The sequence below is a fragment of the Corvus moneduloides genome, chromosome 4 (assembly GCF_009650955.1).
Source record: "Corvus moneduloides isolate bCorMon1 chromosome 4, bCorMon1.pri, whole genome shotgun sequence".
NCBI lineage: Eukaryota > Metazoa > Chordata > Aves > Passeriformes > Corvidae > Corvus > Corvus moneduloides.
The window spans coordinates 16,847,008-16,873,734 of NC_045479.1; the positions used below are offsets into that span (position 1 = coordinate 16,847,008).

At 39.6% G+C, this 26,727-nt stretch overlaps 1 protein-coding gene across 3 annotated transcripts in view; it reads left to right on the forward strand.

The window, feature by feature from the left end:
• Positions 1-858: 858 nt before the first annotated feature.
• SLC13A4 (solute carrier family 13 member 4) overlaps positions 859-26,727 on the forward strand; it is a 30,154-nt gene continuing 4,285 nt past the window's right edge. Inside the window, exons 1-15 of one of the 3 annotated variants that reach the window (XM_032106533.1) lie at positions 860-1,732; positions 7,395-7,523; positions 10,879-11,015; positions 11,223-11,404; positions 12,095-12,149; positions 13,777-13,828; positions 14,553-14,630; positions 15,924-16,114; positions 17,278-17,397; positions 20,258-20,359; positions 21,466-21,567; positions 22,614-22,711; positions 23,814-23,944; positions 24,323-24,484; positions 25,995-26,132. In XM_032106533.1, coding sequence (XP_031962424.1) covers positions 1,634-1,732; positions 7,395-7,523; positions 10,879-11,015; positions 11,223-11,404; positions 12,095-12,149; positions 13,777-13,828; positions 14,553-14,630; positions 15,924-16,114; positions 17,278-17,397; positions 20,258-20,359; positions 21,466-21,567; positions 22,614-22,711; positions 23,814-23,944; positions 24,323-24,484; positions 25,995-26,132 — 1,776 coding nt within the window. In that variant the 5' untranslated portion in view covers positions 860-1,633. Of the gene's footprint in view, positions 1,733-7,394; positions 7,524-10,878; positions 11,016-11,222; positions 11,405-12,094; positions 12,150-13,776; positions 13,829-14,552; positions 14,631-15,923; positions 16,115-17,277; positions 17,398-20,257; positions 20,360-21,465; positions 21,568-22,613; positions 22,712-23,813; positions 23,945-24,322; positions 24,485-25,994; positions 26,133-26,727 lie in introns of all 3 variants that reach the window. The other 2 variants (XM_032106532.1, XM_032106534.1) reach the window with 2 other exon arrangements.

A 26,727-nucleotide genomic window follows, 5' to 3' on the forward strand; every position in this document is an offset into this window, starting at 1 on the left:
TTTGAGTGTTTTAGAGTTTTTAAAATTATTTTTTAGTTTCTCTGAAAAAAACTAAAAAAACAGATCCCGAGATGTATCAGCCAACCCAAAATCTTTATATTAGCTACAGCTTTTCTTCCAGAACTAGTCGTTAAATTTACCTGAAAGGTCTCAAGGTTCTGTTACATGATGAAAGTTTCAGCCTGACATACAATTACTAATTTCAGGAAGAATTCACCCCACACATCAAAATCCTCTGCAATTCTGCCTTTACCAGTTTTCCAGGACTCAGGGTCACAGAGGCATCACAGTCCCAAACTGGGGAGCTCAGTTTGTCACTGACTAGAAGAGGGTGGGGAGAGAACAGGCAAGCAAGTTTTGGGGGCACAGAAAATCCTAGATGTGTGCTTCCCATGAGACACAGGGCAAATGGATGTCTGGCTACAGATTGTGCATGTAACGAGCCAGTGGGTTCAGTCCTAAATCTGCAGTGCTTTCTACCCCACAAAAGGCATTAATAACAGAAGAGTCTTGTCTCCACTAGAAGACAAGACTTTAGACTAGAAAGTCTAAAAATTCTCAGTTTGATTTTGGGCCCTCTGGATACTCAGGGCACACGAGCCAGCACAGAGATCAGCCCAGGCCTTTTGAATTAGTGACATTCAAGGGTCGCCATGGAAGAGGCACGAAGACAAAAGATACTGTTCAGAAAACAATGATTATTTATTTATCATCAGTACAGAGACCTTAAAACAATAACAAACTGTTCAGCCACTTAAAAAAGCTCTTTTTATATATTTGTGGGAATGTCAGAAAGCTGTTGATTTTCTCAAATGTTCTGACTGTGTTTGGGGCAATGGGTGGAGCAACTTCTACCTTCAGCAGTCCTCATTGGTGAATTAGAGTTGCCTGTAGCTTTTTAACAAGTTTTTGTCTTGAGATCAAGTATAATCCATGCTGGAATTACTGCCCTGTGAATTCCAAGCTCATGGCAAAAGTAGGGTAAAGGTAGATACAAAACAGAAGCAAAGAAATAAAATCCGAAGGAGCTGCAAATGGAGGGGGGGTTCGGTCTTTTCTTTAAAGAAGAAGTACCTGAAAATTTACTTTTATGCACTGAACAATAAGTTGTTTGGTTTAGTAAATTTCCAGCAGAAAAGGAACTGTATATGAGACTTTCAGACTATCAAGCAGAAGGAAAAGCAGCAGCCCAAAACATATCTCACCTGATTTATGAAAACAGGAACCACATCGTTAGATGATGGAAGAAAAAAACTTTATAGAACATGGGAATAAGGATACAACACATCTACAACTGTGAGTCTGAATAAAAAAGAAAATTTGTCAAAAGATCACTATGCTCCAACTTGCAAATCTCTGCTTGTTATGGTGTGATAATAATTTGGATGTGGTGGTGAGCCCTACATAAACTGAATGTCTTTGTAGTCGATAAACCTTTTCAAAACAACAGATTGAAGAACAAATAAACTAAGAAAGATATTTTAGGTGACTGTGGGGATAGGAGATGAGATGCTGAGAGATCTTTTGGGGAAATCCAGGCACAGGTGAAGGAAAACGTGGCATGAAAATTGGAACATCTGAGGAACCAGAGAAGAATCTGAAGGAGGAAAAAGCCACCAGGAAGTGAAAGAGTATGGCAGTGATGAAGGAGATTCTCCGATCCAGAAATCTCTTGCTCGTTGTTCTCATTCCACTTCTGCTTCTTCCTCTGCCGCTCATATACCCCAGCAGTGTAAGTACATTTTCATTTTCTTTTTAGCAAAGCCTCTGAGTGCAGCAGGTAGTCCTGCTGATTAAGCTTGCAGTGTGCAAAAAGAAAGACAAAGACCTCAAGAAACACAGATCTTAGAAAAATCAAAGACTCAAATTTGAAGGACTGTGAGGGTCACTGAGCAGTCATCATGGTAAGAGCCAGGGGTACCTTGAGTCATGTCACAAGCAGAGCTGAAGAGCCAGGTGAAGCTAGTAAAGCACTGTTTTAAAGTAGAAATATTGGATCTCTTCTTTTTCTAAAATAATATCTGTGTGGAAGGGGGAACAGAACAAACACATCCATGAAATTTTCTTTAAGGAGAGGTCTTTAAAGGAATACTTATAGAGTCTTTAGTTTTTTAGTAATAAGTATGCATGGAGGGACTTTCAATTTAGTGTGGGTTTATAAGGCAGCAATTCAGGTGAGGCAGGAACTAGGACTTGGTAGCAATGCATGGCACTGACTGCTCCAGAGCAGGTGGAGGTGCCTCTGCTGAGACATTGCAGCTGACACTGGCTCATAAATGCTGGCCCAGAGACATACACAGCAATGCAAAGGAGGGAATATCCTGTGCTTAACACACAGACCAGGCAAAGGGAGTGCAGCTGTGTTCCTGACTCTGCTTTGGAGCTACTGAATACCTTGGCCACATGGTAAAGTCCTTTCTCTGCAGCTGTAACCCATAAAATAGCAATGTTTTCCTACCTTATAGAGGTGGTGATATTTAACTTATCAATATTTGCAATGTATTAAAAATCTGCAGCTTGTCCTTCCCCATAGCCCTAGACATAAATCTGTCCAAAAGGTGCAGTAATTTCCATTCCGTCCTCTGCCCTGCTAAAGATTAATTCTTCCTTATAGTATCAGGGGATTTATGAATACTACTCCTTTATCAAATAGAAATGCAAAGGATTAGGAACTGTATAGCTGTTTTCATAAACAAAACAGTAATATTTTGTTTAGAAAGATTACCAGGATTCATAGAAAGGAAATGTTCCTGCACCACTGAACTGTATGTTTCACGTTTTCCTGCTCTGAACGTCAGTGTATCTTGGCTGGTCTCTTGCAATACTTTTTCATCTCTTTTACCTCAAGAGAGGGAATGAATGACAGACAATTGTGCTCTTCAGGGAACAGAAAGGCTCACCCTTTCACAGAGGCTTGTTTTACAGAAAGGTTTAATCTCCCCCCATGTCCCTGGAAGGGTGACATGAAAAGAGATGCTCCTTGACATGCTCAGCCAAGGGAATTGTAAAGCACCATATGGGTGCTGAAGCAGGAATTCACTGACAGGATTGCTCCAAGAATTGCTGTTGTACAGCACCAGCTCCTCTGCACTATTACTCTGCACCTTGTGATGCTGCTTTACTGCAAAGCGATGTGAAAATCCAGCTGGTGGTGATTTACATCCACTTTGTACATATGTGAGTGACCACAGAGGGTAAAGTACAGCTGAGAGTCTGACCAAGAGCTGGACAAATGTTTATAGTGCTATTAAGAAAACAACACCACCAAGTAAACTCAGCTGACAGCACACTATTCAAGTGCCTTTGTGTAGATTTTACTTTGTTACAACCCATTGATTATGATTACTTTTTAAATGGGAAGATTAAATTTGATGCCTGCTCACATGGTGGTATTTTTACATTTATATTAGGTTTTTTTGTCTTTTTTTATAGAGATTGAAATTACCAGGTCATTTATATTTGCATTTCTGCAGGGAATCAGCTTGCAGTTTCTTTGATGATGCCAGCACATCTCTGGAAACGTCAAAGGAGCATTACATGTATAGTGGCAAGAGTGATCAAAGGGAGCACAAGGACTCAGAATTGTTGTTGGATACTGCTAATGGGAATAAAGTCCACAGCTTCTTTAATATTATTTTGTGACAAGAAATGGTTGAGTGAAAAATAAATTTGATAAAATTTGCTTGAATTCTTTTTCCCCTTCCAGAGTTTTGACTGAAATTGTACCACAGGTTTGGACACACATAAATGTCTTTCAGGTCAAAAAAAGTGTTTGCCTTAAGCTGTGGGTCTTTTTCATTCTATCCTTATTTCCTTCATTGTTCACAGTGACGTGAGCATTTTTGCTTCTTTTTTGTAATCTTTATCCTCTTTTTTTTTTTTTTTTTTTTCTTTTGTCATAAAGCCACCAGAGATACCATCAGGCATGCCACATGAATTCAGTCAGTTGAGAACAGGCTTTCTGTGACCACTGTTCCTGTGGCCACACTGTGCCCAATCAAGGATCAGTTTGGATTGCTCCTCAAAAGTCAGCAGCTGGCAGAGCTGTGAGACCTGCAGTATCAGGGGATGCTGACATGCTGATATGCCAAATCAGCAGAATGGACCCTAAAGCACAGAACGTGCTCTGAAGAGCCACAGATGACATCCTTTCAGTCACCTTTGGTTTTATTTACACCGGCCGAAGACTGGAATTTCAGCATGATCCCATAAAATCAAAGATGTTATTCCAGAGGCTGGACTACTTCTTTGCAGAGCTTAACCACACCTCTGCATGCAAGATATGCAATGCACACCTTTAAGTGGGCAAATTTCCAGCACAGAATTTATTCTTTCTTTTAATCATTCTGAGATCTTTGGATATTTTAGTTACAATAGTTTGATGCATGACCCTTAGTGTGGAGTTTTTAGCCACAGCTTCCTTTCAGCTCCTCTTTTATTTCCACCTAAGGGACTGACTGAAGACAGATAAATTGATGATAGTCCCTTCAGCCATCACATTTTCCTACTCCCTGCTTCAAGCTCTGAGGTTGGCTTAACAGAAATTTTCAGCTGTATAACAAATGAGGAGGGTGAAACACTTAAAATTATACTGCCACTGCTTCAGTCTAGTACTTAGTAGCTCTGGTAACCATTAATTAAATATATAAACTCAGCTCAATTAAATAGAAGAGATTAATATGGTTTCTCTTGGAAACAGAGAAAAATAAATAAAGTTGCCAGACAAGCCGATTAAGTTTATAGTGGAGATTAGCAAGCTTGGCTTTCCCAGTGCTCACTTACAGTTTTGTACCATTTAAAAATGGGAGCGTTTTTTAGGGTGTTTATTTTGTAAAATGATTGCAGCCTGTTTTGTAGGGAACACAAAGACTCTGTGCCCATCCCAGTAAGGTTTCGGTAGAGATGCAACTTCCCTTTGTCCTATTCCATTTTCATTATCAGCCTACTTTATTGCCACACAGAGAGGAGTAATAAAAAATAACAAACAATTACTCAAAGAAATTAAAGAGAAGTGCATTTTTGGAGTGAGAAAATGGTTTAGATTCAGGTTAGGATGAGAGCAATTTTATTAATTTTGGCAAAACGTACCCCTTGGATTTTACATCTGCACAGCTTTAAAATAAAAATCACTGATTCTTCTTTCATTAGAAGTTATTGTTCTCCTCAGACAACTGCTGGATCTCATACAGAGCCCATGCAACATTGCAGTTTGTTAGCAGAAGCTAATGAGTTAAAAATTACATATGAGTCAGTCACTAGGTCACAAAAATGGCCCTATGCTCTGCTCTCTGTAGAATATTAACCTTGAAGTATAATGTAGTTAAAAGTGACTGAGCAGCAAGTTGGCTAATCCAGAGCTAAATTTCTCCAACAGCCTTTCAGATACTCTTTATAACCTCTCAAGTAATTGGAGTCTATCTGCTCAAAGGAAGTTAGGTTTTCTTCTAAATTTGTTTCAGCTATTTTGGTGGCCCTGCTTAATAGAATCACAGAGTCATAGAATCATTAATGCTGGAAAAGACTTCTAAGATCATCAAGTCCAACTGCTAACTCGGCACTGCTGTGTTCACCACTAAACCATATTCCCGAGGGCCACATCCACATGTCCTTTGAAAGCTTCCAGGGATGGTGGATCCACCACCTCTCTGGGCAATCTATTCCAATGCCTGACCACCCTACCACTGAAGAAATTTTCCCTAATATCTGATATAAACCTACCCTGGCTTTGTTGAAATATAAGTGTTTAATGTTACACTTCTCTGAAACAGAGCGAGATCTGGCATTTAAATATTTAAATCCAAGCTTCTGAGTAACCCTGGCTGCAATTCTTACTCAAGTAAAGCAATCAATACATATCAATCTATCTTAACTTTCTCTGTGGGTTGTGTTCTGCCTGTTATTACTATAAGCAGTACTTCAAAAAAAAAGATCAACAGCTGATTGTAGCTCTTTGCTAGAGGTAATGTAAAAATGACACCTATAAACATGAATTTAAATACAAGCTATTGATTCATTCCATTGAACCCACATCTCTGTATAATTTCACTAGGCTTTACCACCTCATTCACAAAAGTGATTGAAAAACAATGAAATGTAAAAACATGCTCATTGATTTGCACAGGGATATGTGAGAATTGCTTGTGTGACCTCTTGAAAGCTGCTTTATTTAGAAGTCATCCATCCAGGAAACAAAAGTAGTGAATTTATATTTTAAGAGACTCAAATAGCATTTGTGAACAGGGAATTTTCTAAACAGTAGCCATTTGTGAGCTGTGACTCCACATGACTCGATAAATTCATATGCAACGTCTGGTACATAATGAAGAACGGGTACATTTATAGCTGGAGTAAATCAGTGCAGACCTACTAACTGCCATAGAATGCAGGTTAGGCCAGTACAGGACTTGGCTGCAAACTTGAGAAAAGAAAAGGAAAGGAAAAACCTTTTCTTGAGGGTAGTTTCTGTAATTATTACCGGCAGATATCCAGAGGTTTCTAAGTATAGAAACTATTGGTAAGATAGCAAATTGAGCCTAAGGAGAACTCCAAGGAGTGCAATAAATAAAGATATATCATAGAAATGGACCAGAAGACTTCCATGCACTAGCTGTGTTTTCCTGTAAGAGTATTCAGCAGATAGCACTTTTCTCCATCATACCCCAGCTCCCCATGACTGCTCAGCATGATGCTCTCATGCCTTTTTCTACCAGAACCTTGGACAGCAGCAAATTTGTTTCATTAACTCCATTCACCCATTGCTTCCAACCCTGCAGGTCTGTGGTCTTCTTCCGAAGGTCTTTAGAAATTACCTGAGCAAATAAAACCAGCTAACAAAAGTGTTTGCACACTGTTTAAAAAAAACAAAAAAACAAAAAAACAAAAAACAACAACAAACCACAAGTTTCCAGAGCATTTCCCAAAATAACTACGAGGCAGTTTTATGGCAAATATGAATGCTCTCATCTGGTCCTGAAAAGTAACACTTCTTGTCTTTGTCTGGTACTGGAGACAAAAACATGCAGAGATAACAGGTCAACAGGTCTAATCTGAGCAGTCATGATTGAATGCTTGGTAAATATTGGATTATGGAAATCAAACAAATTTATAAATACACTTGAAGCCATTATTTTGCTGATAAACAGGCTTATCCCAATGCTTTGTCCTGTCTTATATGTGAAAATTCTCATTAGCATAATCTTCAGAAGCTGTCTTTTCAGATGGTAGCCAAGATTTCACACCCAAACAGCTGCACCTTTGGAGGTCCCAATACAGTCCTCTTTGGTTTTTCTAGACCCACGCACCCAGAGTCTGAAGAATCCCATGGGTGAGTTCACAGATCTCCCACAGCATGTGGTGGGGCAGTAAGACTCATCCTCTGCGCTTCGTTCCTGCAGGAAGCCTCGTGTGCCTACGTGCTTGTGGTGACAGCTGTGTACTGGGTCTCTGAAGCAGTGCCTCTTGGGGCAGCAGCCTTGGTTCCTGCTTTCCTCTACCCTCTCTTTGGAGTCATGAAGTCCAGCGAGGTCAGACCGTTGCTCATTTTTGTCATTTAATATTCTTACTCTCAGCTAATTATTTGAATAATGCTGATGTTAGTGCAGTAGCAAGGCTTAGAGGTATGGGAGGAAGCAGTGTACTGTAGCAATCTGTTTACCCATTGCTCTTCCTAGCCCACATGGTTCCCCCCACCCCCCGTTCCTTGCCCCTAGCCCTGGCCGCTCCCTCGGGCTCTCCCTATTTGCTCCTGAACCCTAACCCCGCCCAGGTACTGCCCCTGAGCCCCTGACAAAACCCCCTGCACCCTGGTCACAAGGTCTCTCTGACTCTGGGGGTAGCTGGGGCAAGATGCAACTATTAAAAGATCCTCTTAAACCCTCATGGAGAGACCCTTCTCGCCTCCCTTGCCATCACTGGTTGTAAGGCTGATAGCTGCCAGAGCAAAACCACAGAGCCGTCCGAAATGGACTACGGGAGGGTGAAATGGTCTCACTGCCCTAAGCACTCTGCTGAGCTCTCAGGAAAGCTGCAGCCTGCTAAACTAAACCCAGCAATTGCAACAGTGTGCACCTCATCATGGGTAACTGCGTCCCACCAGCTCTTTCTTCGACAGAAGATCAATAGAGGATATAATACAGGCTATATTAGGCAGGAGGGATGTCCATCCTTTCAACTGCTGCATCACAACCTATTGCTCCACAGGATCCCACCTTTCCCCTCCTCAAATCCATGTAAAGAGCAGCTACAGGACACACTGTAAAGTTTCCTTCCAATTGTATTTGCTGTGGATGTCATATAAGGCAAGAGGGTACATACGCTAAAACCAGTTACCATTTACTGTAAAAGACTAGATAATTTTGTTATCCAGGTGAATGTCTAGTCCTTTTTCAAAGCTGTAACCTAGTGCTGCATTGTAGCCATGAGTTCTCAGGCAAAGGAGTAGCTGTACAAAAAAGTCTCTATGATCAGGCCTGAATTTGCTTACTTGAGTTTTTTTTGAATGTTAATTTCTTTCTTTATATGCCAATAATTTATTTTATTTTGTCTACAACTTCTTTCCCCCCTCCTTTTTTCTATCTCTTTATTTGGGCATGAGGGGACAGCACATTTAAGGACAAGTAATACAGATAAGACTGCAGAAGTATATGTAGCAAACATAAAATTGTTGGATTTCTCTCACAATCTAGCACTGGGAATACCCATAAATGGATAGAGAGAAGCATGAGCCAAGAGTTTTATGACTGCTTATTCCCCCAAGTTTTGTAATAAAATTAGATGCATTTTCATACAAACACAATTCGGTATTTTCACAATCTTTTCTTCCTAACATTTTAATTAAAAATTTGGCAGCACACTGGAGAAGGAAAATTTAATGGCAGCCTGAGAGAAATTCAGTGTAATATCAAATAAAGTGACAGTAAGACTGCTGAAAAGAATGTATTATTTGCTTTAGGAACAGAAATAAACCCCTGCATTCAAAAATAAACAACTCTGATGATGTTGCAGTATTTCCAAGCTGTTCAGGAGTGACTCTTGCCTAGAAAATTACTACTATTTAAGCAAAAAATTACTCACAGGGGCTTAAGAACATGACTCAGTGTGTCATATATATGTATGTAGGTGTTAATAAGACTATTAGCATTCACTTATTTCTCCAAAATGGCTGTAAAAGGAATAAAGGAAAAAAAAAAAAAAAACAGGTTCTTCACTCTGCCAGGTTGATGGATTTCCTACATTCACCTCATTATTTTTTGAAAAGGTAGCAGGAAAATAAAGTAAGTTAATGAGAAAGAAGACGGTGGAAGAAAGCCAAAAAGGTGATATTTAAAAGTTCTGGCAAACAACTATGATTGCCAAATCTATTTAGGTCACCACACGGATTTATTAAATAAGTGTTATTAAATGTATAACTTGTTGCAGATTTCACAAAATAACATTAGTGTCATTCTTGCACTTTATGGAGGAGCATCAATATAACTGAGGACAAAGGAAAAACTATTGCTTCCTCTGTTCTTAATTGTTTTTAAATGCTGGCACCTACATTTGGTTAGAGGAGTAGTTTTAAACTGAAGAAGTTATGTTTTTAGAAAAATATTCCAGTAACAGCCTAGGAAGGTATTTCCACTCTCGATATGACCGTGTCCCGCAGCCATAGGGAGGAGGAGAGAAGATCCAGCAGGCAGGAATTGTGCAGCAAGATTGATCTATTTAATTATTTTACAAACTCTTTTATAGACTTTTTTCTTCATAGTCTAATTGGACAAAGGACCAGCCACCCCTTGGGGTGATTGGCTAAAATCCTAAAACATCCATTGTCAAAATATTTTTCTACTGTACCATAAACATAGTTCTACAAGGTCACAGGTGTTCATGGTTTACAGAACTTCTGCTGTTATCTTCCATGAGAGAGAAAAGTATCCCATGGTTTAAAAGAAGCAGGAAAATTCCTTGCTAACAGCATTTTTGGATCCACAGGAAGGATTGCATCAAAATTAAATGAAAAATTTTGCTAGACCCCAAGCATCTGTTTGCAACTTTTATTTTCTCCCATTTTGTTTGTTTTTACAGAAGTATGTGTGTGTGTTTGTGTAAGAATTGTATGGTTTGCTTAATTTGCCATTTTTGCAGTTGCTTAACAGAATATCTTCTCATTTTTTTAGCAAGACCCACATTCACAATTTTTGCTTTGGAGGTGGTCTCTTAATATTTTCGTGAACCAGTTAATGGGTTTTGCTCATCGTCTTTAAATTAAAGTTCTTCTTCTTGGAACTTTTCCCTATTTTCCTGATAAAGTGGAGATGGATTTCCAATGTGAAAAGTTTTGGCACAGGGTTTGTGGATCACTGCAGCAATATACCAACCATTTCTTATCGCACTCAAAGAGCAAGTCCCACAGGACTTTTTTTCTGAAGCTGTAGGTTCTAGGGATGCCACATTTTGCCTAAAAGCTGAACATAACAGAATAAATATAAGCAAGATAGACAAAAACATGTCCAGAATGAAAAAGCAGATGAAGCACAGAAGTAAGCTGCCTTCAGTGCAGTTTTGCCTGTGCTTGTTTCCCTCTGAGCCTAGTCGAGTATGACTGATTTACTGCAGGCGCTGAATATCCTGCTAGAAAAAAATAACATTTCTCTTGATCTCTTCAAAACTGAGAAGCCTATAAACAATAGGGTAGAGAACCTTATTTGTAAACACAACAAGAAGGAGATTAAAGAGACTATTTTGATTTATGAATTCTTCATTTTCTCCAGCTCCCTGTCATTCTTACTCCAGGGAGCAAAAATGCGCAAGGCTATATTTCTTCTCATTCAGCATGCTTTCTGTGTAGAGTAGTTACTGCTTTTTTAACTGACTGATTCCCCCTGGCCCTTAATGCAGGTGGCTGCTGAATATTTCAAGAACACAACTTTGCTCCTCATGGGCGTGATTTGTGTGGCAGCTTCTGTAGAAAAGTGGAATCTCCACAAGAGAATTGCCTTGCGCATGGTGATGATGGCTGGAGCCAAGCCAGGCATGTGAGTTGAACCTTTGGCTTGGGGGTAGCTTGAGCCTGACAGCAGCAGCTTGAAATCTCTCTGATCTTCCCATCCATGGGCAAAAGCTACCTTGGTTTGGGGCATCTGTCACACCCATCTTTCCTTTCAGAGTCTGAAAGCTCACAAATTTTCCCCTCCTTTTTCTTCCCCCTGCGATTCCTCGTATTTTCCTGTGCTGCACTCCAGGTTGCTCCTTTGCTTTATGTGCTGCACCACGGTGCTCTCCATGTGGCTTTCCAACACCTCCAGCACAGCCATGGTGATGCCAATCGTGGAGGCAGTGCTCCAGGAGCTAGTGAATGCTGAGGAGGAGTGCGAGGTCATCACGACTGCAGGCAGCACCGTTGCTGAAGACAACAAGCCAATAGGTACTTTTTAGTACTGGCCACTCTTTTCTCTTTTGTTTATCAGTGACCAGGCTTGTTGATACATATTATTCAAATTCTATCGAGGTCAGATCTGTCTGATTTATACTGCCAAAAGCACTGATATGCACTCTTTCTTTTTGTACTCTAATATTCCTTTCAAAAAATGAAAGAAAGTTTCAAGAAGTGATGGAAGAACAGGAGCTGGGAAACTATACTGAATTAGGGCATCTGCTGTGGCTGTGTGTAATAAACTTTTGGGTCATAGGATTTTACAGGGTTGGGAGAAAACCTCTGAGAATAAAGTCCAGGAAAGTTAGAAGAGGCTCAGAAGCTTTCTCTTGACAATCCCATAATAAAATTTGATAAGAGCTCTAAGGTTCATTTTGTTCATTCCTTCCCAGAAGGAAAACGTTTAGGAAGAAAAAGATCTCTCCTTTCTTTCACTTTACAGTTTCCAGGCTGAAAATTTTTTCATCCAACCTTGTCTATTATTTGTAGGTATCACAGTCTTTTAATTGCCAGATGCACATGATCAGTACAATACAGAACAATAAAATGCTGCATAAAGAGAGCACCTGAGACTGTTTGGACAAGCTTTTGTTTGTAGCAGCTTCTCCAGGTCCAGTGCTGTGGCCCAGGAACTCAGCTCAGTTCTTACCCCAAGGGCTGCTCTCTGTTCCTTTGTTGCAGGTCTCGGTGAAAAGCATGGCCAACCTTCACTGGAGCTTATCTTCATCAATGAGGAGTAAGAATGAACCCTGTTCATCAGGACTGGACATTTGAACCCTACACAGGTTGCAATGAGATGAACCCAGGAGTAGAGCCAGGAAGGGCAAGCAGAATCTTGCAAGTGAATGTTTCACATGTGACTGACAAGGAAGGCTTACATGATAAATGGGATTAATGCAATGGTCTGGATCTCACTAAAACTTTGCAGTATTCATTTATTTTTGAACACTATGGATATTTTAGGGAGAAGGAAAATATTTGTAGAGGTTTGAAAGCTCTTTTGAAGTCTGTGTTTGTGCTGTGCAAGAAAGTGCTGTGCACAGATTTTTATTTCTGTTCCCCTGAAGGAACAGTGATGGAGAGGATCCAAATACAGCACGGACTGCTCACAGGACATATCCAGAGGGAAATCACTTACAGAGAATTCCTGAAGAAAGTCTGAACTGCCTGCATTTAAGAGGGAGATGAGAATGGAGGGTGGAGGGAGATGATGGGAGGCAGAAAAATGCCCCTCCTCCCCCACAAAATTTGTAAAAGGATTTTTTAAATAGAGACAAATTTCTTCAGAGGTTTGAAACACAGTTTCAACTAGGTCTCTATTTGGGGCAGAATCTAGTAAGGGGAAAGGGTAAATCAAGTAAAGGACTAATTTCTTTGTCAAATTATCTAATTAACCATCAGTTAAGATATATAAGACAGTATACAAAGCTAATGTCCTAAAAATTTATTATAGGCTAATTTTGAGGACCATCTTATGAAGTGTGAGAACAAATTGCACAGTCCCTTTTTGAGCTCCTTCTGTATTGTTCACAGCTGTTCAAAATAAAAGAGAAACAAGTATTTTTTACTTTAAATGTTAATTAACTTTAAAACAAATATTATAATTCAAACAGTACAGGTTGATGACTTTAACTTAACTTGCAAGATCTAAATAGTTTTCTCATTAGTCTAGAGACTAATTGGGTTCTCCAATATTGCCTCTGTTACCTCTTTTTATCCCAGCCATATTTTCCATGCAATATAGAATTAAATCTTCAGATTGGCATTGTGCCAATTATCCCTTTAGACCCTATTGAAGAATATGTGTGGGATATTTCATACAGAACTATTATTAAAATAAGATTACTCGAACAAGAGCTTTGAATTTGGCAGGAAAAGTAGCATATCTTCTGGAAAGAAATTCAGTGGATTGTTTGCATGATCCACATGCCACACAGGACAGGTTTTAGGGAAGGCTTTAATGTGGTACACGTAGGTACTCAGAAACAGCATTGGAAAAGTTGGTAGAGGAGGGGCTTGACTAGAACAGGCAGCAGTGGTGCTGGATTGCTTGGAGATGCACTCCACAGAGAATGGAATCCTCTGCTAGAACGGGGTAAATGCCTCCAAGAAAACAACCTTTATTTTTTGCACGAAGGTGGAACCACACTGCTACCCAGCTAGAGATAGAACTATGGAACATAATAATGACTCTTATTGTTTGGCCAAGAGCCCACATAAGAGGTTCTAATAAACAGTATTCAGCATTTCAGTAGGCATTAGCTCTCCTGCAGATGTTGCCCCTCCTACTCATGATGTGTGCCTTTTGCGGGAGCTGGATGAACAGGCATTTTTAAAGTATATTTTCCTTTCTTTGTTTTTAGTGCTACTACTACTGACTTCAGCTCCTTGATGCACTCAAAGGTATTGTCACAGGTGATATTTTCTGAGCTACACTGTCTTCTAATGCAGGAACCAGCTGAGCAAGATGCACAAAGCTCTGAAAAACACTGCTGTTTCTTTTATTTCAAATGTGTGGTGGTCACTGGCAGAAAGTATGTACTGCAGACTGTCCTGCTTTGTATTTAACCTGTCAGCCTGCTTGCACAAATCAATTGGGGATCATTAGCTCCATAACAACAACGACATAAGTACAAAACAACATAAGTTTGTTTTACTTCCTGCTGGAGATCCTGAGATCCAGTCAGCAAACTAACAATTCCATATGGTTTCCAGCAAATTCTTTTGGAATAGGGATCATATCATATGGGTATGATCTTTTATTGCTTGGGCATTGCCAGCTTCTGCAGCTGCGACTTCTCAGTTGCTACAGCACATATCACAAAGTCACAGGCTCAAGGGACCTCTTAAATTCTCCTGCATGACAGAGGAAGAAGACCAAATCTCATTATAATCTGACTTTAAAATCACTTTAAAGTAAAAAATCAAGGAGTTTAAACTTTTTTTTTTCCCCAGCATAAAATTAACAGCTGATTTTTAGTGGGCTGGATTTTCTTGTAGTTTTGGAACCATTTTTTCTTCTTCCTTCTTTGTCCCCAAAACCTGCTACCCAGTACCTTTACAAAGCATCACAAATTCTATTCTAAGTGCCCTAAGGAACATAATAAAGGCTAATCCAAAGGCATTTTCCTCCTTGCAGAGCATGAATGGTGTGCACATGATAGCCAACCCAATTGGAACAATGAATTCTACGAGCAATGGGCAGCACCTACCTCAGGTAAGGAAATGTTAGACCTGGGGGTGAGGCAAAAAACAGATGTGAATACCACCTGCTCCCCACTGTTTCGTGTTTCTTCCTTGAAAGGAATCACTTTCCATCATCTCACCACAGCCACGGCTTGGCCCTTTGCTAGTTCTTGCTCCCATTTAGATGCAGCCAGCACAGATATGTTCAGAAGACCCATCCCCAGTGGCTGGGACAATTCATCTAGCTTTATATTTAGTAATGTGATCACGAGTTTCCTTTACTATTTCACTGTAATAGCCACTTTGTTTCTGTAAATCCTGCTTGGAAAATAGCCCAACTCAAAAACAACAGCCCCTGACACACAAAATCCTACTCAGAATGAAAAAAGCAGCAGGCGTGGACCATTAATCTGTTCAGCCACTTTGTTAGGTAGTCTTAGTATCCACCTCCTTTTTGTCTTCCAAAATATCCAGCCTCAAAATTCTCCATTAAATCAATTCATTCTAGTATTTCTACTTCTCTCGAGTGGATCCAAGAAGAGGTTGCTGTTTGGATGACAATTTTGTAGAATCCTAATGGCATAAGTTTATGCCCACCAAAGAACAGGCTAAAACCAACATACAAATTTGTGTTCACAGTGCAAAAATAAATCAAAATACAAATTAGTAAATCTAACAAGCCTATCTGAACCACCTTCTGCCTTTTTTCCTCAATCCTAAATTACAGGTTGCATGTGAAGTGCCTTGAAGTACTGTACCTTTTTTCCCAGTACAAGGACTTGATTTATAGAGAGTTACCTGCCACTTAAGAAAGCTTCTTTTGGAGCAAAACTTTCTGGCATCTTGTCCTTCCATATTCCCATTGCCCAGCCTTTTCCATGACGTTTTGAGATCCCTGGAACTCCATTCCTAATTAGAGGCTCTGAGCCAGTTTAAGTGTGAAAGGTTCACCAAGCCTTTGTGTGGTGGCTGCTCCTAAACCTCAAGGATTATGAATTCCTTCTACTGCAGTGCTGGCATCCTGTCCCTGCAGCCCTCAAAGGCTTTCAGTGTCCCACTGATATTCCAGTCAGACCCAGAGCTGGCCCAGACCTTAGCCAGAAGTCTGGTTACTGCTTGTCCTACATTTCTGTCACAGACCAGGCAGTTTCAGGCCCCTGGCCAGGTTTCCAGGACTGATCCCAGTTAACCCCTGTGAAGAAAAAAACCTTCCCTCTCTTACACAAACCTGTTTCTTCTCTGGGCCCCTTATCGCTCTGGCGTATGAGCATGCTGGGCTGGTGTTCTGATCACCTGCTTTCCTTGTGAATGTGTCCCCTCACAGGCTCAGATCCTGGTCCTGCCTCCTGAGTCCCCGGAGCTCGGCCTGAGCACCAAGTACCGGTACCAGACCAGACATGACCACATGGTCTGCAAATGCCTCTCACTGAGCATCTCCTATGCAGCAACCATTGGGGGGCTGACCACCATCATTGGCACCTCCACCAGCCTCATATTCTTAGAGCATTTCAACAAGTAAGTGATAGTGGGATTTGGTGAGAATGGTGGGTGAGTCATTGTCATCCTTGTGGGTCATTTCCTACCTCAAGGAACCTTAGTACGACAGTCTCTCTGAAGGAAAATTTGCTTCTTTCTCTACTCTAATGTTATTACTAAGGGTTAATGTTTGAAAGTTAATACATACCCATGTCTGTCTCCCATGCAAAGTAAAAACTTCTCAGCATGTGGTAACATTTAAGTTTCTCCATCAACTTCTTTTGATTTGACATACTGATTATCATGAAGGCAGCAGGCACTCTGGAAAAGTAAACACTAGAGCCATGAAGGTATAGCAAAGAAGAGAAAGAAATACTCACAAAAGAAGAAATGTCATAAAATCAGCTGCTCAACATGTAGTTCAAAAAACCCCCCAGCTTAGATATGTGGCCTTACACATTTGCTTCAGAGAAGATGGGAAGCAGCTCTCTGATCACCTAAGTATTTCCTTTATCATAGGCCCAGGGCTCTCAAAGACATGAATGTTTCAATGCCAGAAACGTGAATGTTTTTCTGTCAGAAGACTGCTGGTACTTCTCATGCACAGATACACATCCAAGCTCAGACCTGATTCTGACCACCTCCTGCTGCCACTATTGCCTTGATACCCCTCATTTCTCTCTCTTAAATGGTCATAGCAAAGAAGAGTAAGTTCAGAAGTCGTTCTTAATCCAAGGATTTGGATTTTACAGAATTTTCCAAGATCTTGCTTTTATGACAGTTGCATTAAAAGCACTCATCAAACATCTTTGTCAGAGCACAGCAGAATGCAGCCACTATTTGTGTGGCCCATGAGAAGACATACAAAGAGATTCTGGGTGAAATCATTCTGAAGTCTGACAACCCTAAAAGAAGCCTTAGTATAAACCACAAGTAAGGATGGAGTTTCACTCCTGGCATCTCCAAGTGTTTTTGAAGCTGGCCAGACAATCTGGTGTTAAGGGTTTGGAGAGCTATAGTGTTAGTGTGTTGGTTTCACTCTGCACAGGTAATGCAGCTATTGCAAATGCAAACTGATGGAGTTTTTCTCTCATGCCATGACAGATATATATGCTTAGAGATGTGTGTGCAACTATGACTGTTGGAGGTCCCTGTCCCTTTACTGTTCTAACTTCTCGCGCATCCTCTTTTGTAATTTACAGCCAGTACCCAAAAGCTGAAGTGGTGAATTTTGGAACCTGGTTTCTGTTCAGTTTCCCCATCTCCCTCATCATGTTGGTGCTGACTTGGTTCTGGCTGCACTGGCTGTTCTTGGGTTACAAGTGAGTGAAGGTTGTTCAAGATACATGGATTACAAAAGCAGGGCATCTGTAGCTCCTCTCAGACGTGTCTCATAAAGACATTTTGACTGGAAAATGACAGAATTTAAGGCACAATTTCCTTCTTCTTGCCAGAACAATTACCAGAGGAAATCTCACTGCTTAGCTGCCCTGCAGAGGCAGCAGTATAGAGAATTGCTGCTTGAGATTAAAGTGCCCAGGTATTGCTGATAGAAATCCTTACTAAGCATTCAACTGTTTTGGGCTTTTTTCACTCTTATGACAATGAGCATTCCCTTGTGGACCAAAAATCTTGTTACCAGTCCTTTTGGAAAAGCACAGTTTAAAAGATGGATAGAAAAATAACTGCAAGTGAACAAGTTACTTGTCAGATCTGCCTCCAGCTCAACAAAATTAATGTAAAACCAGCTAAAATGAAAGGTAAACAGACTCCATATATATTTTCACTCTTTAAAGTGGAAAGGACTCACAGCCTGAGACAAATACATTTAATACCAGTAAGTCCCTAAGCCCCAAAATAAGAAAAAGTCTCAATCTTCTAGTTTATTGTACCACATATTGTCTTTACAAAGTTAATGAAAACTGCCTAAATGTGTGCATTTAGAGTGGATTAGTTAATCTGCAATAAATTGTGATGCAGACACATTTACTCAGAATTAAATTGGCCTTAATTTGATTTAGTTTACTCTTAAATGTGAACTGAACTGACATCACTATTTCACCCAGGCCAATGACTAAATTGATAATGAGTTCTGCTCACTGAGTGCTGTAATGAGTGCTGCTGACCTTGACTAGATTTGAAGTAATTTAGAGGTGAGTGGCCCCATGCCCCTCTCAGTGAGTCTCTGAGTCTTGTAGTTCCAAATTAAAAGGCTAATATAAATTCCCTCCACCACTCTTTTTTTTTAATCTTGAGAAGAAACAGGCCCTAACATACCCTCAATTAATTTGGTTTAACAAAAAAATAAAATTGAAATTCCACATTGCATCCAAGACTTCATGCTGATTAATGTTGTTCTAAATAATACCAGAGACTGAAGCATTATTGACTTTTTGAGAAGTACTAGTTGATTCCAAGCCTCCTTAATCTCTGACTTCTATTCACCGCAGTTCATTAAAGAACATATTATGTTAGGAGCTGGGCTTCAATACCCTGCCTTCACATCCTCCTGAGCCTGGAAACACTTAGAACATGTTGAAACAGCTGCCTAATGCTTGTGCACAAATGTTTAATGAATTCTCGTAATGTTATTTTCCTAGGAAGCCCTATGTCATCAATCTGTTCTTACTTGGCTTAGATGGAACAGAATTTCAGACTTTAAGGCCCTAGACCAGGCCAAAGGTGAAAGAGAATGAACCTATCAAAGGATCTTTGTCAGCAAAGAAGAGCTAAGGGTGGAATTGTTACCACAGAACTGGTCTTTATAAACCATATAGCTCTTCTCTTCCAGCCTGGAAGGCTCTTCCAGCCTCTTCTCTCCCTGCTGGTGGATTTTACTGGTCTAACAGAAAGGTTTGCAAGGAAATTTAAAATACATATAGATGAAAGGCAGTGCTAAGTGAGCTAAAACAATGTGTTACATATTTGCCCAAGTGAAATGAAAACCCTGGTTACGTCCTTTTTTTGACCAGACAGGGCCTGTCTGGATCTCGAGCAATGCAAATTCATTTGAGAGTCTGGCCTTAAGCAAATACATTGAGGGAGATTGAAGTCCATGGTTTGGCCAGTGCTACATCTTGGGTGTCTAGTGAGGTACCAAATGAGATAATAAAATAGCAGGAATCATAAAAACCCCTATTATCACCTAAAAGAACTATAAAAGTTGTGCTGCCAGGGTACTTCAGTCCCTGCTGCTGCCTCTTTTAGACTGGCTTAGATCCCCTCACCCCTCTGTGTGACAGAGGGTGCAGCTGGAGTGAAAAAGCAGGGATCTGTGGCTCAAAGCACAGCAAAGTAACACTTCTGGAAAGAAGAAAAGGAGAGGGTTGAAGTGAAGTTGAAAGCATCTTCATTTCAATTAAGAATGTCCATGCTGTCTTACAGAACAAAGGCAAACTGAACAAGCTAAGGGCTTCACTTAACATTCATGAAAATGTATAGCAGGATCAATACACCCAGCTAGGAAACAGGCTTGTGTTTTCATGTTCCCAGCAGAAGTACAGGCATTTTTTGCCTGGACAAAACACCAGGCCAACTGCCTTGGTGCAGAGAAATATGGTGCTTTTCTGGCTGTGCCTGGTTTAGAAACAGCTGTTTCTATAACAGTGTGAGTACAAGCAGACAGGTCGTGGCAGCTAATGGGATCCCAAGCACAGCTTTCCCTCATTGTTTACTGTGAATCCTGAATATTCAAGTTAAATATGGTCTCCAAAGCCAGAGCAGGCCCCAAATATGTTGGATAACCCTGATCCAACTGGAAAGCATAGTTAGCCCATTAAAAATTTCTATTGATAGCTGACCTCTGTCACAATATTTCCATGTGATGATAGAAACTAGCCGTAGCTTTTAGAGGTTTCTGGCAGCTCTTTGACGAAGCCTACGCAGAGGGAGCCCAGCCATGGCTCAAGATGGCTCAGTGATACCAATCAGTACTAGTCAGAGCACCCTGGGGACCTTCCAGCTATGACTAGAATTGAATCTTAAAAGAACTTGAAACCAGATTAATCAAATATCACACGCAGAAATTTCCTTTCCCATTACCATCAGGCCTTGCCCCAGTCACATCTTGTCCTCACAGTCCCTGACACCAGAATTTTCAGTCTATTTCATTGCTGGGATTTTTTAAGTACTTTTTTCCCCCCCTCTTTTATGCCCTTGACTAATTTTATCGTGCTATCTCAGTTTTAAAGAGACCTGTTCTGTGAGCAAGAAGAAGAAGACCAAACGGGAAGAAATGTCAGAGAGAAGAATTCAAGAGGAATATAAGAAACTGGGAAATGTTAGGTAAACCAGACCTTCCTTCCTTGGGACTTTGCCTCTCTAGGCAGAACTATCCTTTCCTATTGCCCTCCATGTTGCCTTTGGCTCATGTAGCTTGTTCTAAAACTGTCGGCTCTTTTTCCTCCCTTCCAGGATAGAAATAGAACTAAATGCAAAAATGAACTAAAATCAAAGACTTTGTTACAAGCATGAGTGTTAACATGTAACTCACTTATTTAAGGAAGAAAAAGGAAAGATTCACATTTATCCCAGGGTTCAAAGGTCATCTGAGTCAAGCTGTGTCTTTGAACCCTAAAGGACCCCTTTTCCTAATTCAGGCACGTTCTTATTTTAGTGGATAGAAGTTCAACAAAGACTTTTTCCTAGGCCACCAGTTGTCCAGCCCTGCCAGTTGCCCACCATCTTTATGCATAATGGCAAGAAATGTCTCTTGAAGAGATTATTTGGCAAGATTTTCATTTTCAAAAGGGCTGATATGCCACAGAATTCCTTCTCCACAAAACATTTTTGTGCTGTTCAACTGAAATGTTGACAGATCAACTGCCTGAATAGAATAAACTCTGAAACTAGACTGTTGTTCAGGATGAGCCTAAACTTGAAATCATTCTTAATTTAAATCTATGCTAAATTAAAAATCCTCAAGCCACCTCAAGTATCCTCAAGTCACCTTGTGTGCACCATCTGTGCTAATTTACATTGTCATTTGCTCTTAGGCTTTCTACCCTTCTAAAAAATGCAAGAGAATGTGTTTACAGTGTAATGCTAATACGAGCTTCACCTTGTTAACTCATTTAATCAGATAATAATGCAAATACAAAACAAGCATTTAGAAATACTTTCCTTCAGGTCTCGCCCATGAATGATTGAATTGCAAATACAGATGGATATTTTTAGCCTACTTTTTACTGGGTTTAGATGGTTCCCAGCTGGGAGCCAAATCTAGAATTCTTTAATTCAAACTAATCTTCCTTGCTATTTTTCATATGGTTTTTATTCTTTTTTTTTTTTTTAAGTCAATCTCTACTTTCTTACTTCTTCTGGAACTTGCTCTTGAGTTTTCAGATGACCTTGGAATTACTTCCTAATTTTCTCTGTTCTTTTATTTCTAGCTATCCCGAGATGGTGACTGGATTCTTCTTCATCCTGATGACCTTGCTTTGGTTCACTCGTGAGCCTGGCTTTGTCCCAGGATGGTCATCTTTTTTTGAGAAGTGAGTAAAATTACCTAAAAAACTGCACAGGAATACAACTTTGCTTCTTATGACTTTCTACAATATTTTTTTTCCCCTAAGACATCATCAGCCACATTTAATAAAGCAGTGAAAAAAGGAGTCCTTATTAAAAAATTAGGATTTTTTTCTTAAATTGTGTTTGTTCATATAGTGACAAATTCCATTCTTTCTCATTGTTCAAAATGAGCTAATTAGAGAAAGTAAATTAAGCCATTTCAAATGTAAAAGAATAGGAGGGTCAGATTTTGAGCTTAAAAAATTTTAGCGCATTCATAGAAAAGTTGTCACTAGAATATATTGCAACTATAATTGCAATTAAAATTTTTGACAAAGAGTGTTTTATCAAGAAAATGCCCATTCAATTAAATATTACTGAGAATGGTGACTGAAGCAAATAATTTTTCTTTTATTTGAAATAACATTGAAACAAATTACATTAAAACTTACTATAAGACACTTTGCACATCAAAGAAGAAATGATTTGAATGTAAGTTTTCTTTATATTGCATAAAATTAACTTTGCATTCCAATTTTGACAGAAAAACAATTCCTAATATTATGATTTTCTGGTGATCACTGGAGTCTGGTACTCCTCAAAATACTTTTACAGAAAGAGTTTTAAACATTTAATTTAAAATCAATCTACAGTTAATTTCTAAAGGATCGCTTGGGTTTGGCTTTTCCCCAGAATGTGTTTACTGTTTGTTACTTCTAGTAAACACACTATATTTCTGTACCTCCAAGTTAATAGATTTGTAAGCCAAAAGGGATTATTTTTTTTCAACCAGAATGTTAAAAATTGTTGAGCAATGATTGAAGTTGGCTACAAAAGTCAGTTTAACAAATGGGAAAAAAATCCAATTTGTATCCTTGATATGCAGGCATATTTTTCTAGAGGGCTGTTAGTATTACTTCAGATGTGGAAATACAACTGCACCTGCAGAAATGTGCTTGGAGTTATGTACCTGGATTGGAAGTGTTTCTGTTAATGTGCTTTTATGAAAACCTTGCTTTTTCTTTCCTAGGAAAGGTTACCGGACCGATGCAACTGTCTCTGTATTTCTTGGGTTTCTCCTTTTCCTGATTCCAGCAAAAAAGCCATGTTTTGGAAAAAGGAAAAAAGGTGAGGAGGATGCAGCAAGAAAGAGAGCTGGTACATTTTTCAATGTCTAATGATTTATTTTTTTGTCTGTAAAAAGTTCAAAGAAGAAACTTTTATGTTGGTAAGTCAGGGTTCAGTTTCTCCTCTGATACCGGCCCTTCCTACACCAGACCTCCTTCTCCTTTGCCGTAATTCATATTGTCTCATTCAGAGGATGACAAACAGGTCTTGAATCTGAGACTGCCACCTCTTCAGTGTTTTTCAAATTTAGGACTGAACTTAGAAAAGGTTCAGATGGAGTTCCATATTAAAGAACTATAATGCAAAAAAAAGCTGAAGATAAACCCTAGTAAAAAAATCATCACTTATACAGTGGAAATCACAGTAATGTCTTAAGATAAACATAAAAGAGGTCATAAAATCCCAGACAATGTTCCAATTTTGTGCAATGCTTCTCTCACAGTCTTCTTGATAATGAGATTATTTCACATTTGTGTTTGGGTAGCACTCAGTGGTTTGATCAGTTTGCTGTGCCAGGCTTTCAGCAGTGCTGTATGAAAGTAGAATGGTCTGCACAGTCTTACATAGAGATTATAGATGTATATAAACATACATTTTTATACTGTCATATATTGTACAGATTTTAGGAAAACATGACACTCTCTAACTCCTCCTCCAAGAAAATACTCAGGCACTAAAAATCCTAATGTCCTCAGATAAAATCTAGGGGCCTAAATGCACTTTATCAAGCATCATGGCCTACTTCATAGCCCTTCTTTGATAATACAATCCCATTGTAACACCTTCTCTGTAGTCTACAGATATATGCACATGTGTATCACAACACAGCACACAGTCCCTCAAAAAGCTGTAACATGAAAACACAGGGGTTTACAACTCTTTACATCAACAGAGCAGCCAAGGGAAAGCCAGGATGTTTGGAATTAATACACTGCATTTGCTGAGGCCAGGCTAGCCAGAGAAATAGGCTGTGGACTGCCTCTTTGCCTCTCTCTCAGGTAGTGCCATGCATATTCCATCATTTCTATTCTTGTAAAAATGTGAAGATCTTTGCAAAAAGGGCAGTATAACACTGGTCACACACTCACTTTATTTGATATAGGAGATGGTGAAAAGTCAACAGACATTAACAGCCTGGAGCCCATCATTACCTGGAAGGACTTCCAGAAGACCATGCCCTGGGAGATTGTAGTGTTGGTTGGAGGGGGTTATGCCTTAGCAGCTGGATGCAAGGTACTGATACAGATAACTTTTTTTATCCTCCTTTCTAAAAATAGTATCAACCTGCTCTTTTATTCCTTTGTATGCTCCCCAGTTTGGATTCATGATGTGGATACTTACAAGTTTGCACATAACTGAGGGAAAGAATTGTTTCCCACACATAATGTAGTAGGTAGCTACTCCCTGCACTCAATATGTCTTTTTCTTGCTATTTATTAAACACTGCAGTGAAATCTACTTTACTGAGCAAAAGGAAATGCAGAAAGCATGGACCTAAACTTTGTTTATTTGCTGGTGGGATTTGCTGATGCAAATTGCCACAGAGAGAAGAATCTGTTTTACAAACATACCAAGTATTTAGTAATTCTTGTGCTTCTGTCTTTTCCCCAGACCTCTGGCCTCTCTACATGGATTGGACGTCAAATGCTCTCCCTGAGCAGCCTTCCCTACTGGGCTGTAACTCTGCTGGCTTGCATTTTGGTGTCCATGGTAACAGAATTTGTTAGTAATCCAGCAACCATAACCATCTTTCTGCCTATTTTATGCAGCATGGTGAGTGAAAACAGTGACATTTTTAGTCTGTTGTTTCCTGACAGGCTTGTGAGAATTTTTTAGGATGTCAGGGTCTTAGCACTCCGTTCACATGAAACCCAGCCTCAGTTCCCAAGCTACTGTTCTGTAACTTTGGAACTAGGACAAATAATAGAATTGGGCAGCCAAAAGCATATTTTAGCACCAAGGAATTTATAATACCTCTCAGACCAAGTGCACTGAGGAATTCATAGGCCAAGTACAAGAAAAGGAGACTATGGAATCAACCAGAGAGGTGAATTTCACATAAAGCTTGAGATACTTTTATTAATTTTTTTTTAATGCGTTGCTCATTAGTAGTCATCAGCTCCCTATTTGTAGGAAAAGACTGGAGTGCTGAATTTTATTTCAGATTTTAAATTGTTCAGAAGGGTGATCTGGTAAGCATACTGTCTTCCAACGAGGAAAGAAGAGATGTTTGTAAGGGGCAGAAGAAAACCCAGGATGCTATTGACAAAGGTGCAAGAAAGAGATACTAATTTAATTTTATATTGGAATAACAATTACAGAAAATTTTCTCTTTAGTTTTTTTATGTAATGTGAAGCTTTTCTTCCCAAGAGTGTTGGTCATTATCCATCTTTCCCTATGATAACAATTTTATGGGATTGTCCCAAAGCACGTTATGTGAACAGCTCTGAGGTAATATAAAGGTATGGTCAGACAAAAAGAACTAAGTGTGTTTCTGTGGCTTAGGAGTTCAGATTTGCTTCTGCTCCATGCAGAAAGTGACTCTCCTAAAAAAATATTTAGAGCAGTAATCTACTTGTAGTGTGAATTGCCATCTCAAGGCAAACTCTCTTTTTTGATTGCAAAAGGAACCTGGAGACACTCCCCTCCCCAAAATGATGGTAGCCTTGTTTACCCTTTCCCCCTTCCCCTCCGACATAAAACCAGGCCAAAGCCAATGTAAATGAAAATACAAAATTTTATCACCACTGGAAACCGCAGTAGAAGCACCATTCTTTAGCCCACTGTAAAGAATATTCCATCATCTCTGCCTTCTCACCATGCAAGCTTGGATCACAAACAGCTGGTTCTCTAAACCACTGTTCAGGAGGACATCACACAATGTCTCAGCATATTCAGCAGCTAGAAGAAGTGAGTTGTTTGTGTTAGCCTGTCGTGACTTCTCTTGGATGAAGACTGAAGTGGCAGTCAGTGTTAAGACCCAGAAGACACAATACAGAATGACACAGAGAACAAGTAGGAGAAAGAGCAAAGGTGGCCTATTAGTAGCAAACTCCACCCTCCCTCAGTGTGAAATGTCACAAGAGAGATCCCTGGAGCACGACCAGCTCAAAATTATGGCATTGCTCTAAAAAAACCCAACCAACCAAAAAATAATTCACACTTAAGTTTAGAAATTAGGCAGATGGGATTCACAGAAAACAGAGAGGGTCCATTCATACTGATTGTCAGCAGTGACTTTTATTGATTAGGTAAAACACCTCTCTCCCTCTCTTCTTCCAGTCAGAAACACTGCTCATCAACCCTTTATACACCCTGATTCCTGTCACCATGTGCATCTCATTTGCGGTGATGCTGCCAGTGGGTAACCCTCCAAATGCCATTGTCTTCAGTTATGGGCACTGCCAGATCAAAGATATGGTGAGTTTTGGGTCTGGGTATATTCTCCCATGCTTCATGCAACTTCAACACCTAGTTCCAATCCACCAGCCAAAAATAATAATAATGATTATATTGGTGCTAATACTAAGTAATGATGTCTGCACTGCTGTTACATAATAGAGCTGTCAGGTTAAGAACAGCAAATCTGCTGTAGGACACACACATTTCTTATCTTTATTTTTTTCAATGAATGTAATGGTCTAAAGAGCTTCAGGAGTATGCAATTCTTTGCATTGACCTATTAAGACAAGCATAAGAGAGCAAGAGAAATTAGATTTATCACATAGCTCCACAGGAAGTCATGTATCACCCTGTTCTGTGTGGTTTAACTCCCCATTCTGATTATCAAGGATGAGAAGTTTGAGATTATCAAAACTGAGAAATTCAAGTGACAAACTGAGCAGTTCATAATGAACTGCATCAGTCTTTAACCATCATTCCTGAATACTCCAACATATACCCTGACACATAATCCTCATTTATGCTTTTTTTTCTGGCTCTAGAAATCACTATACATAAATTATCGCACTGTGTGTAAGTAAGTATAGATTTTTTTTTTTCTTTTTTCTCCTAT